This window comes from Hemiscyllium ocellatum, chromosome 20, assembly GCF_020745735.1.
Source record: "Hemiscyllium ocellatum isolate sHemOce1 chromosome 20, sHemOce1.pat.X.cur, whole genome shotgun sequence".
Classification (NCBI taxonomy): domain Eukaryota; kingdom Metazoa; phylum Chordata; class Chondrichthyes; order Orectolobiformes; family Hemiscylliidae; genus Hemiscyllium; species Hemiscyllium ocellatum.
Genome location: NC_083420.1, coordinates 52,878,842 through 52,892,158, shown reverse-complemented (window position 1 = coordinate 52,892,158; position 13,317 = coordinate 52,878,842). Strand labels below are relative to the sequence as shown.

Below are 13,317 nucleotides of genomic sequence, written 5' to 3'. Positions count from 1 at the left end.
CTCTTAGCTCTCTCTTTAGATCCTTCCTGGCTACCTTATAACTCTCAATCGCCCCAACTGAACCTTCATGCCTCATCTTTACATAGGCTGCCCTCTTCCCTTTTACAAGGGATTCCAATTCGGTTTCCCCAATGTACCATGCCTCTGGGCATCTTTGCCTGCAACCTATGAAAGAAGTGAAACTATCACTGTATTTTAACAGATGAAAGGCTTAACAGACAATCAATTTTTCAATGTACAATTTCAGTTACATCACACTGTAAATTTTTGCTATAAATTCTGTGTTAGGATTGAGCTCTCCACTATCACCTGATGAAGGAGCGCCACTCCGAAAGCTAGTGTGCTTCCAATTAAACCTGTTGGACTATAACCTGACGTTGTGTGATTTTTAACTTTGTACATCCCAGTCCAACACAGGCATCTCCAAAGAATGGACTCACAAACTCTTAACATTTGCCTGTACCTGTGTTTTTGTTATTGCCACTGTTTACCTATTATTTACTTATCTGTGCTACTTAACTTCGTGATCTGCCTGCCTTGCTTGCAAGACAAAGCTTTTCACTGTGCCTCAGCACACGTGACAATAAATAAATTCAATTCAATTCATATACAAATCCCATTCTGCTATGTTAAGTGTGCTAGAGAAATGCAAGTTGTTGCATGCTGGCCAACCAACGTATCTGTTGCCAAAGTCTTAACTATAATTGCAAAAGTAAATGTTTGATGCCCAAAATACCAACACCTCTCCTCCTAGCAATTGAGCATTAGCTTCTGCTGCTCCTGCTCAATGCCTCCCCTTCTAGGTGTCCCCTGGTAACTACAGTAGGTGAAGGCCTGCGCATGCGCCCCTCCGCACCCTCCTGACGACGGCGGCCGGCATTGTGACGCATGCGCCGCTCTGAGGGGCAGACGGAGAGCCGGCTGCTGGGGAATGGCGTTCTGTTCGTTCTTCGGGGGTGAAGTTTATAAAGATCACTTTGAAGCCGGTGAGTCTGGCTGCTGTGGATCTGGGAATGTTGGCTTAGTTTGTTACTCAGTTTCAGTTTGTGTTTTCTTTCCGGGAAGCGGCAATGAGTTTTAGGTGAAACGTCAAGTTTTGATTAAAGTGGAGGAACCGAAACTGCTGGAGTTCCCCAAATCCCAAATCCTGTATCCCATCCCCAAACCCTGTATCCCATCCCCAAATCCTGTATCCCATCCCCAAACCCTGTATCCCATCCCCAAACCCTGTATCCCATCCCCAAATCCTGTATCCCATCCCCAAACCCTGTATCCCATCCCCAAATCCCAAACCCTGTATCCCATCCCCAAACCCTGTATCCCATCCCCAAACCCTGTATCCCATTCCCAAATCCCAAACCCTCTATCCCATCCCCAAACCCTGTATCCCATTCCCAAATCCCAAACCCTGTATCCCATCCCCAAACTCTGTATCCCATCCCCAAACCCTCTATCCCATCCCCAAACTCTGTATCCCATCCCCAAACTCTGTATCCCATCCCCAAACCCTGTATCCCATCCCCAAACCCTGTATCCCATTCCCAAATCCCAAACCCTGTATCCCATCCCCAAACCCTGTATCCCATCCCCAAATCCTGTATCCCATTCCCAAATCCCAAATCCCATCCCCAAATCCTGTATCCCATTCCCAAATCCCAAATCCTGTATCCCATCCCCAAACCCTGTATCCCATCCCCAAATCCTGTATCCCATTCCCAAATCTATCCCAAATCCTGTATCCCATCGCCAAATCCCAAACCCTCTATCCCATTCCCAAATCCCAAATCCTGTATCCCATCGCCAAATCCCAAACCCTCTATCCCATCCCCAAATCCAAAATCCTGTATCCCATCTCCAAATCCCAAACCTTGTATCCCTTCTCCAAATCCCAAACCCTCTATCCCATCCCCAAATCCAAAATCCTGTATCCCATCTCCAAATCCCAAACCTTGTGTCCTATCCCCAAATCACAAACCCTATATCCCTTCCCCAAATCACAAACCCTGTATCACTTTCCCAAATCCCAAACTCTGTGTCCCATCCCCAAATCCCAAACCCCATCACCAAACCCTGTTTCCCTTCCCAAATCCCAAACCCTGTATCCCTTCCCCAAAGTCTGTATCCCTTCCCCAATTCCCAAACCCTGTATCCCTTCCCCAAATCCCAACCCCAAACCCTGTATCCCATCCCCAAATTCAAACCCTGTGTCCCATCCCCAAACCTCAAATCCCATCCCCAAACCCTGTATCCCATTCCCAAACCCAAACCCTGTATCCCTTCCCCAAATCCCAAACCCTTTATCCCTTCCCCAAATCCCAACCCCAAACCCTGTACCCCATCCCCAATCCCAAACCCTGTATCCCATCCCCAAATCCCAAACTCCAACCCCAAACCCTGTATTCCGTCCCCAAGCCCTGTGTCCCATCCCCAAATCCCATCCGCAAACCCTGTATGCCATCCCCAAATCCTGTATCCAATCTCCAAATTCCAAACTCTGTATTCCATCTACAAATCCCAAATCCCAAGCTTTGTATCCCATCTGCAAAAACCAAACTCCCAAATCCTGTATCCCAAATTCTCAAACTCTATTCCAAATCCCCAAACCCTATATCCTATCTCCAAATCCCCAATCCCCAATTCCCAAATTCTGTATCTCATCTCCAAATCTCCAAACCCTGTATCCTAACTCCAAATCCCCAGATCCCAAATCCTCAAACTGCATTCCAAATCCCCAAACCCTGTATCCCAAATCCCACAACCTCATATCCCAAATCCTGTATCTCAAATTCCCAAACCCCTAAACCCTGTATCCCAAATCCCTAAACCCTGTATCCCCAAATCCTCAAACCCTGTACCCCAAACTTCATATCCAATGCCTCAAATCCCCAAACTCCGTATACCGTATCGCAAATCCCGAAACCTCATCACCCAAATTCATAAACCCTAAAATCAGTGTCCCAAATTCCTAGACCACATATCCCATATTCCTTCTCACATATCCCATGTCCAAAATCTCCAAATCTCATATCCCAAACCCAGCATCCTGTATCCCATCTCCCAAATTCCCAACCCTGTCTCCCAAACCCTGAACCCTGTCTTCCAAATCCCCATGCTCCGTATCCTATATCCTGTGTCCCATATCCAAAATCCCCTCTTACAAATCTCCAACCCCGTTTCCTGTATCACAAATCCTGTTTCTCAATTCCCAAACCCCATGTCCTGTATTCCCAATCTGGTATCCCAGTTCCCCAAATCCTAACCTTGTATCCCAAACTCTGTTTCCCAATCCCACTTCCTATATCCCAGCCCTAATTGATCAGATCCCAAATTCTGTATCCTACTTCTCCAAATCTTGATTCTTCATCCCAGTTTCCTAAACTCAAGTTCCAATTCCCCAAAGCCTGATCCTTCATCCCAATTCCCTAACCCTCTTGCAATCTTCAGTAAGTTTTCCCTCTTTTTTTAATCTTTTGCCATTAGGCACTGTTTTCTTCTCTATCCATTCTAATTGAAGTGTGAGGTATATCCCTTGAGCTTTCTTTTAACAGTGCAAGTTAAAATAGCAGGAAACTGGAAGATTGGGGCCCGTTTGCGAACTGAGTGGGATTGGAAGTGGTCTATGAGGTGTTTGCCCAACCTATTTGTGTTTGGACAGTGGACAGGAGCAATGCAATGTACTAAATTGAAAAAGTCAAATGGTATTTGGTTTTCAGGGAGTGTGTATGTAGCTTCACAGGAGGCTCCAATATCACTGATGATGTTCCCTAGCCAGGGAACGAAACGTTTGCAGCAAAAACTTCCAGCTCGGCGAACAGAACCACAACAGTGTGTATGTAGTTAGTAGTTCAGTGCAGATAGGATTGAAGCAGAGGTGAGTGTCATCGGCAAGTTGATATGGGCAAGGGGAAATGGGAGAGAAACAACTGAAAGATGGCCATTTTGAGCTGGGCAAAGTTGGAACCTTAAAGAAAATTTGCACTGATAAAATTTTATAATTTAAGTATAAAAATATTGTACATGTCCAAAGAAACTGTAATTTTGTCTGGCAACATTTATTTCTAGTGTTGCAGAAATGTTGATAATCTAAATATTATTGTAAATGTTACTGTTTATATTCAGTTTTGCTGGCCAGTTAAGACTTTAAACATTGTTTTCAATACAGGGATATATGTCTGTTCAAAGTGTGGGTATGAATTGTTTTCAAGTAAAGCTAAATATAACCATTCCTCACCATGGCCTGCTTTTACTGAAACCATTCATCCAGACAGTCTATCTAAAAGAAAAGAGAGAGAGAATGCCCTAAAGGTAAGTTGTCTCACGTGGTAGTAAATGGAAAATGAAAGATTATTTATTGTTACTGTTAATATTTGCATTTGCCTAGTCGAAATCAGACTCCGCATTTAAATGGTTGCTGTATTGTGACGTTGCTTCTCAGCAAAGAACTGAGATCTTGTGGTGCGATGGGTAGTGTCCTGCCTCTGAGCCAGAGGCTCCAGGTTCAAGTTCCACTCCAGGATTGGATGGATAAAGAATATACTATCAAATAGGTTGAGTATCAACTTGCAAATCCTTTCAACATACACCAGGAGCAGATGAGTAAGAATGAGAGATATGTGCAGTTAATTGTATGATGGAAAATTATTGGAAACTTGACCATCACTATCCCTACTCAACATTATAATATGAAAGGGTAATTGTATGTTGCCATACCACCTCTCTGAGGTGTTGGTTAGTTCACTTGGCTAGTTGGCTGGTGTGGGTCAGATTGGTTTTTTGATAGGAATTCTGTCAATGCTTTTTGATTGTTTCAGTCCGGTTTGTGCTTTGTTTACTAGTTTGCTATAAAGGAGAGAAAGGTTGGCGGGGGGGGGTGCAAGAAGAAGAGAATATATGTTTTTGGACTAAGCTATGGTGTAATAAACTCTGTTGATTTATCATTATCACTGAGTTGCAGTAAATGTATGCAATTAATGAATGATGCTGTCCTACTTAATTACAGGCCTACAGAGCTGCCTACAACAAAACTTTGCCACTTTTGCAGTAACTATCAGCTTTTGGCAAGTTTGTAGAAAATGGTTTTGATTGAGTCGAAGAAGGAACATTGTTGAACCATCAATAAAACCTTTCTTTTTCAGGTTTCTTGTGGAAAGTGTGGGAATGGACTTGGCCATGAGTTCCTCAATGATGGGCCTAAGTTAGGCCAGTCGCGTTTCTGAATATTCAGCAGCTCGTTGAAATTTATCCCCAAAGGTATGTGGATTATGCCCAGTTCACTTTATGACTTTGTTAATGCAGCTTTGTTTTTCTTTCGTCACTTATTTTACATCTGATTAAATATGAATCTCCTTGATCTAAGTCTGTTTTATAAATGAAACCTTCAGTAAAGAACAGTAGGTTGTACATAAATTATTGTGCTTCATAAAATTCCCATGCTACTATTGAGAACTTTTCAAAACTGTCATATTTCTTCCTATTCCCAAAGTTGAATTTGGCTTTAAAAATAATGTCTGATATTTTTCATGTTGTGTATTTGTTTGAATATTTTATTGGCGTAATTTTGAAAAATAATAGTAACGCTGTTTGCAATAATGTCTTTATTTTCTGTAGCATTTAATGTCGCCATTTCAGTATGTTGCCTGTTTTTGATTTCCTGCCAATAAAGTTGCCAGTTCCCTTTATTTTATGGCGTTCCTATGTTTTGCTGAATCAGAGGGTAAAGGTTAAATGTGGTTCAACTGTTGTTGGTTTTACAGAGAATAACATTTAAATCAATTTTGCATAACAATATTTATCATCGGAACACCCATGTTAAAGAAATATATATTATCACACTACAAACAATGTTCTATTAAATTGAACACTGATTAAGTAAAGAATGGAGGGGAGAAGGGGTGAAGCTGGGATAAGGAACATGGAGAGAAGAGTATGAAGGAGACCGTCTCCGTTCCTTCAGAATGTTGTGCAACTTTTCTTTATTCCTGTACTCAAATTCGGAGCTGCTGACCTGCTTGTGCTTCAGGCAGCCTATCATATGTTACAACACAAAGTGTTGTGGACAGAGTGCCACCTACTGTTTTAGTACGTTCACACTGCTGTGACTGTTTATCATTTTACTATGTCAAGCGATAAAAGCAGGGGATGAATGGAGCAAATTGTAATTTCAGTGCTTCTGTGGCAGGGAGAAAATCAAAACATTTCCAAAATTTGGAGTTGTCAAAGTGGGGAACAGTAGGGGGCCATGACTATGTTATGATCCTCTTTTCAAAATAACATTACAAAGCAAACTTAGGCAAATACAGCTCTGTTGACTTCGCGGTAACACAGTTAATCTGAAATCAGTCGTTAATGAATTTGATCTAACTTAGTTTTATAGCAGCAGACATAAATTTACAGGGAAACTCCTACCTGATGAAGTTTCTTGATTGATTTTGGGGGGATAGTGGCAGGTGAACTATAGGAAGTCCAGTGATAAATAGAAATTAATTTTCAATAAATCTTGGATGAAGGTAAAGATAAGAATTTCTCTGTGGGCTAGCAAGAAGCAGATGTTTGTTTTGTAACTTATATTCAGAATCTAATGAGTCGTGCATGGTCTGTCCCAGAATCAATGCTCAGGGTCCTATTCTCTCAAATTTATATTGGGGGAGGCTATGTTTTAAAGTTCAATTGACTTTTGAAACTTTCTATCTAATACTGTCAAAATTGGCTTCACTGCAATTTAGAACTTTTAATTTTTGATCAGTTCTATTGTTGTCCATAACTACTTTAAAACTAATATACTGTAACTATGACCACTTGCCCAAAAATACTCCCCCATTGACACCTCAGTCACTGCCCTGCCTTATTTCCCAACAGAAGGTCAAGTGTCGCATATCACTCCTTCTCTAGTAGGTACATTCACATTTTAAATATGGGTGAGATGCAAGATGAATATTTCATCTCTGTATTTACTGTGGAGAAGGACATGGAAGCTAGGGTACATGAAGAAAAGAATAATAATATATTGAAAAGAGTTCATATTACAGAAGAGGAGATGCTGGAAGTCTTAAAAAACATATAAAGATACATAAATCCCCAGGACCTGATCAGGTGTTTCCCAGAACCTTATGGGAAGAGATTGCCAGGCTCTCGCAGAAGTATATCTATCATTGACCACCACAGGTGAGGTGTGTGAAGACTGGAGGTTGGCTGATGTGGTGCCATTATTTAGCACCATCTGTAAGGAAAATCAGGGAACTATAGACTGGTGAGCCTTATGTCAGTGGTGAGTAAGTTGTTGGAAAGGATTCTTAAGAAATAGGTATTTGGAAAGGCAAGGACTGATTAGAGATAGTCAACATGGCTTTGTGCATAGGAAATCATGTCTAACTTGATTGAGTTATTTTTTGAAGAAATTACAAAGAAGGTTGATGAAGGCAGAGTGGTGAGCGTTGTCTACGTGGACTTAAGGAAAGCATTCAACAAGGTTCCACATGGTAGGCTGGTTAATAAGGTTCGGTCACATGGGATCCGGGCGAGCTGGCTAATTGGATACAAAATTGGCTTGAATATAGAAGACAGAGGGTGGTGGTACAAGTTTAGTTTTTGCATTGGAGGTCTGTTACCAATGGTATGCCACAAGGATCAGTGCTGGGTCCACTGTTTTTCATCATTTATATAAATGATTTGGATGTGAATATATGGGGTATGGTTCTTAAGTTTGCAGATTACACCAAAATATGTGGTGTAATTGACAGTTAAAAAAATTATCACGGAGTAAAATGGGACCTTGATCAGATGGGCCAATGGGCTAAGGAGTGGCAGATGGAGTTTAATTTAGATAAATGTGAAGTTTTGCATTTTGGTAAGACAAATCAGAGCAGGGCTTACACACTTAATGGTAGGGCCTTAGAAATGCTGCCAAACAAGGAGATCTAGGAGGGCAGGTACGCATTCCTTGAAAGTGGAGTCATAGGTAGACAGGGTGGTGAGGAAGACTTTTGGCATGTTTGCCTTCATTGTTTAGAATACTGAGTATGGGAATTGGAATGCCATATTGTCATTGTAGAGGACATTGGTGAGGTCGCTTTTTTAGAATACTATTTGCAGTTCTGGTTGCCAGAATGAGGAATGTTGTTAAACTTGAAAAGATACAGAAACAATTTACAGGAATGTTACCAGGACTGGACGGTTTGAACTATAGGGAGAAGCTGAATAGGCTGAGGCTTTTTCCCTGGAGTGTCGGAGGCTGAGGGCTGAGGTTTATAGAATCATAAGGCCTATGGTTAAGGTGAATAACCAAGGTCTTTTCCCCAGGATAGTGGAGCCAAAACTAGAGGTCATAGGTTTAAGGCAAGAGGAGGAGGATATAAAGGGGACCTAAAGTGCAACATTTTCACACAATGGGTGGTGCGTGTATGGAATGAGCTGCCAGAGGAAATGGTGGAGTTTGGCACAATTACAGCAGTTAAAATACATTTAGATGGGTATATGAAGAGGAGGAGTTTAGAGGGATTTTGGGCCAAATGCTGGCAAATGGGACGAGAGCAGATTGGGATATTTTTGCAGTGCGGATAAGTTGGACTGAAGCGTCAGTCTCCATTCTATATGACTATGACTAAACTTTAACATAAACTGGTCAGACTCGGAATATTAAACTACAAGGGAAAATTGAATCTGTGAAAGAGAAATACAATTTACAAAATGGCTTACATGGTTATAATGCATAAATGGATGCTGCTATAATAGATGGAATTTCATAGGGACAAGTGAACCCATTAGGCAGAAGGTATTGAAGCTTTGAACACGCATCAAAAGTTTCAAGAACAGCTGCTTCCCAGCCATTGTTAGACTGATGAATTGTCTCTCTAACTTCAAATAATGTTGATCTTGCTTTGTGCACATTCTGTGCAGTGTAACCTGTATTCCTCACTCTATCTAAGCACCCATTGATCTGCATGTCCTTGTTTGCCACAGTCTTCCTGTAGTGCTTGCAAAACAAAGCGTTTCACTGTACTTAGGTACATGGGAATACAATAATTCAAATAAAGTACTGTAAATTGGACGGGATAGGTGAATGATGCAACATAATTAAAGCTGAAAAAGATCTTTGGTTATTAATGTTGAACCAGTGCTGGGCAATAAACAAGAAAGAAATTTGAATACTGGAGCTAGTAGTGTACTGTATCTAATGCAAAGCAAGTAGTGTATTGAACTCTTTTGACAAAACAGTCAAGTGAGATGAAATCATTCCTAAACTATATAGTGATGTCATATTTCACCTACAAAAAAATAACTCTAGCTTTGATCACACAGACAGAAGAGAAACATCACCGACTCAAACCAGTAAAGGGTGAGTGTAAGAGTCAGGAAATAGAAGATAAGAGACATTACACAAATATCTTATATCTTTCTTCACAGTTGAAAATATAAAAGTGTACTGAAAATCATAAGGAACCACAGGGATAATAATAGTAGAGAAAAAGTACTGGAGAAACTAAAGGAATTAAAAGCTAACAGATCCCCAGGATTTGATGGTCTTTATCCTGGAAACCTAAAAGAGGAATTGAATTATTGAATTAACTTTATTGTCATGTGCTCAAATGACTACAGTGAAAAGTTTGCAAGTCACTACTCATGGTGCCATCTTTAGGCACAAGTTGCCTGGGTGCAGATTTTTTTCAGTACAAGTTCTTGGGAAACAAAATTTGAAAAATACAGAAACAAAAAGTCCAGCATTACAGATGGCAGGGATAAATTAGAAAATAGAGAAATAAAGAAGTCCAGAACAACAGTCCTTCCAACCCAACCGCACCTAGCCTCTAGTCCTTGACTCCAGACCGTGCTGTGCTTCACTTTGAGCCTCTCGAGACTGGGAGACTGCTCTAGAATCCTTTCGAGGCCAGACGTCTACATTGAAGCCACAGTAGGCCAGGATGCTGCCACACTGGGCCACTGAAAGACCATGCTGGGCCAAAACCGCTGGCTGACCACCATGTTGTGTTGAGAGGATGCTTTGCTGCAACTGTGCTGTGGTAGAGAGTCAACTCCATGCTGAGGCCAGGAGTTCAGGACACCGCCAAGAAGGAAGGAAAGGGATAAAAACTCAAAAAAGAGAAGGAAAAAAAAAGGAAGCGAAATCTGCAGTGATAATGGATGTGTTCATTGTGACCTTCCAAGATTCCTCAGGTTCTAGAAACATCCCAGCAAAATGGACAGTGGTAATTATAATATTGCTAGTCAAGAATAGGCAGAGAGAGAAAGCAGGAAGCGTTGCTGATTAGCCTGCCATTAGTTCTGGAGGGATGCTGGAATCCACCAAAAATGTTATTGCATTCGATCATAATATGATTAAGCAGAGTCAACATGATTTTCTGGAAGAGAAATCATTTCACCATGGCAGATGGTGAATTCAAAGTCAATTAATCAATCTGGAAAGGGTGGCAATCCATCTAGTTCAAAAATATCATCTTAATGAAGGGAATCTGCCATCCTTGCCGGGTCTGGCCTAGATTTGACTCCTATGTGGTTGACTCTCAATTACTGTTGAGCAGTTTGGGATGGGTAACAAATGCTGGCCTTGTCAGAGAAGTCGACAGGTCATGAAAGAATGCAGTAAGCAAGTTCTTTTTTGAGGATGTAACTAGGGAAAAATAGGTATAAGCTAGTATACTGAGATTTCCAAATGGAATTAGTAAGGTGCCACATCACAGGCAATTAGCTTGTATATCCTCCTCCTCTTATTATGCCCTTTTTATTAACCTGACCCCTGTATAGGAGAACTGAATTATTAAAAAGACTCGAAATCTGGCTTTTCATTCCTGAAAAGGTGCAAGACTATAAGAGTATGGCACTAGGTAGTTCGTCTTGATGAACCCAGCAATTGAGTAAAGTATAAATTATAAAGTATGCATTTTGAGAGAGAGGCCCCTATTACTAGTAATTCTATTATTGTCCTAAAGTTATCATATTAATTTATTACAGAGAATTGCAGCTTTTTTTTCCATTTTGAGTGTAAAGATGGAATCGAGGCTGGATGTGCATTTCTTTTAACCTTGTGTTATTTGAGTGTTTAACTGTTAAGGGGTACTGTTCTTTTCGAATGTTAGTAAACTTGCAAGGCCGTATTCATTGAGATTTAATTCTGCATTCACATATTTGTGCGGCTAGTACAGTAGCCACCATTGTGTAGATGTGGATGCGAATAATGCAAAGTTGCTTAGCAAATTTTCTGCTTTTATATCTAAATTGCCTGGATTTAAAGAACAAGATTTTTACTGAACTTAGTTTTAATAGGTTTATGAAAAATCAAAATTAACTCATTATTAGTAGAGCGCAAATGATGATGAAAGTTGTGCAATTAATTGTTTTTATTTTATTTGCAGTCAATGGACCTCTTGAGGGAAAATAAGGCGAGCATGGAACCAGTCTTTTACAGTCATTGTACGACTGAAGAACACACTGACCACAAGCGTTACAATCTGTGGTGTTTTTTTTAAGTATCAAGTGTCAACACAGAATTGCTGTTACATCTGGAAGTAACGAGAAAAATGTCCTTGAGATGGTATTTTTGATGGTTAATCATTATATGACATTTTCTGGATAAACTCTTCCTTGAATGTCTAGAAGATAGATATTGACATGATTACGCTGACAAAAATACTTGTATTAAGTAAGTTTTGGACTTGATTTTAAACATCATTTAACCTCTTAAAAGTGACAGGCAAAGCACAATATGGAAATAGGGAAAAGGTTGCTGCAGTAGCAGATGTGAGATTTTGTAGCAGGTCGCGGGCTAAACTAGTTTAAATAATGGTTCCCAAAGATAACTAAACGCACAAAGACATAATTTAAAGTAAATGTTACTTGTGACTGTAGGAAAATATTAAATTTTGCAATATGTCACCAAACAACTCACTTTAGCTAAACATTTATATGCTGTATTAATGTAATTTTTAATTCTGAAAGAAATTTCACAGAAACAGAATTAATTTGGGAAATTCATAGGTTATAAGGTATTACAGTCCATAAATCCATTAGTCATGGTTCTCTCACCACTGTTTGGTTTCAGTGCTGCCAATATGGAGGGAAGTCTGACCAGCAACTTTCATTATTTTATGGATTCTTCTAATGCCATATTTAAAGTAAAATTTCCAGTTGGATTTTAAATGCACAACGTATACATATATTAGAGCTTTTAAAAATAAAACCTATTTTGAATTCTGCTATTTGTGGGCTTCTTCACCAAAGTTATGCTTTGTTTTCAATCACTTGCATTGGGCGTTTTTAATGTGAAGCAACTTTAATGAGGGTGGGAAATAAATTATTCAGCGATGGAGAAGGAATGAATTTGCCTAATAATATAAGAAAGTAGATTCACTGCTATTAAGAATCATACAGCATCGTGGTCCCATAGTGGTTCTGCAGACTATGCGGATCTCAGTTTGCATTGGCCATTGTTGAAGGTGGGGTCTGCCAGTGTGCATTGTTTGGGTCTGGATGAAAACTGACAATGTAATGAGATTCTAGAATGCTGTTTGCACAAAGCAGCAGACGTTCAGTATAAGAAAGTGGTAAGGAGGTGATGCATACAGAATGAAACAAACTAATCGTATGCCATATCACTTTGAAATCAAAGGAAAAGCTCATTTTGACCTGGTATTGGTTAATGACTTTGAACTCAAATGTTTACAAGGCTAGACAGTCATTGCGCTACTGAAGAACACACTGACCACAAGCGTTACAATCTTTAATGTGATCTGGAAGTTAGTAATATCTATGACTAGGAGCAGGCTACAGAATATCAAAACAAAGAGCTTGTATTATATGCCAACGTGTACAACCTCAGCATGACTCATGTAAATACTAAGTGGCCAGCAGAATGGAGTCTATGAAAAGAATGTGATACAGTATATTCATAGAGGCACAAGGAAAGATTAGAATTCTTAAAGAGTATCAGTGTTTATTCAGGAATGAGGTGCTGATAAAATATTGGTGGAAGTGGCTATTAAACTCTTGTTACACTGACATGTGACACCCTTATTTGAGGAATAGTGAAAGGATATTCCTGATTATTACAGATGAGTCAGTTTAACATTAGTTGGGGGAAGAGTTAATAAATAATTGGGAGAAACAATCAATAACTGAAAATTTAGGAAGAGACTGCATCGGATGTTATATATGAATTTCAAGAGACCTTTTGACAACATTGAGATTGTGGATTAAGATGATCAGTCAGTTTGGATAAAACGTGATTTGGAGATGCTGGTGTCGGACTGGGGTGTGCAAAGTTAAAAGTCACACCTGATGAAGGAGCAGCACTCTGAAAGCTAGTGCTTC

The 13,317-nt window shown here is 40.0% G+C and overlaps 1 protein-coding gene across 2 annotated transcripts; it reads left to right on the top strand.

Annotated features, from left to right (window-relative positions):
* The first annotated feature begins 897 nt into the window (after positions 1 to 897).
* LOC132825257 (methionine-R-sulfoxide reductase B1-A-like) lies at positions 898 to 12,203 on the top strand. 2 transcript variants are annotated; one of them, XM_060840360.1, is made up of 5 exons: positions 898 to 986; positions 4,163 to 4,305; positions 5,136 to 5,250; positions 9,295 to 9,331; positions 11,364 to 12,203. In XM_060840360.1, the coding sequence occupies exons 1-5, from the start codon at positions 932 to 934 to the stop codon at positions 11,377 to 11,379; spliced, it is 366 nt and encodes a 121-aa protein (XP_060696343.1). In that variant the 5' UTR covers positions 898 to 931; the 3' UTR covers positions 11,380 to 12,203. The 2 variants fall into 2 exon arrangements, with proteins under 2 accessions (XP_060696343.1, XP_060696344.1); XM_060840361.1 differs by lacking the exon at positions 9,295 to 9,331.
* Positions 12,204 to 13,317: the final 1,114 nt, after the last annotated feature.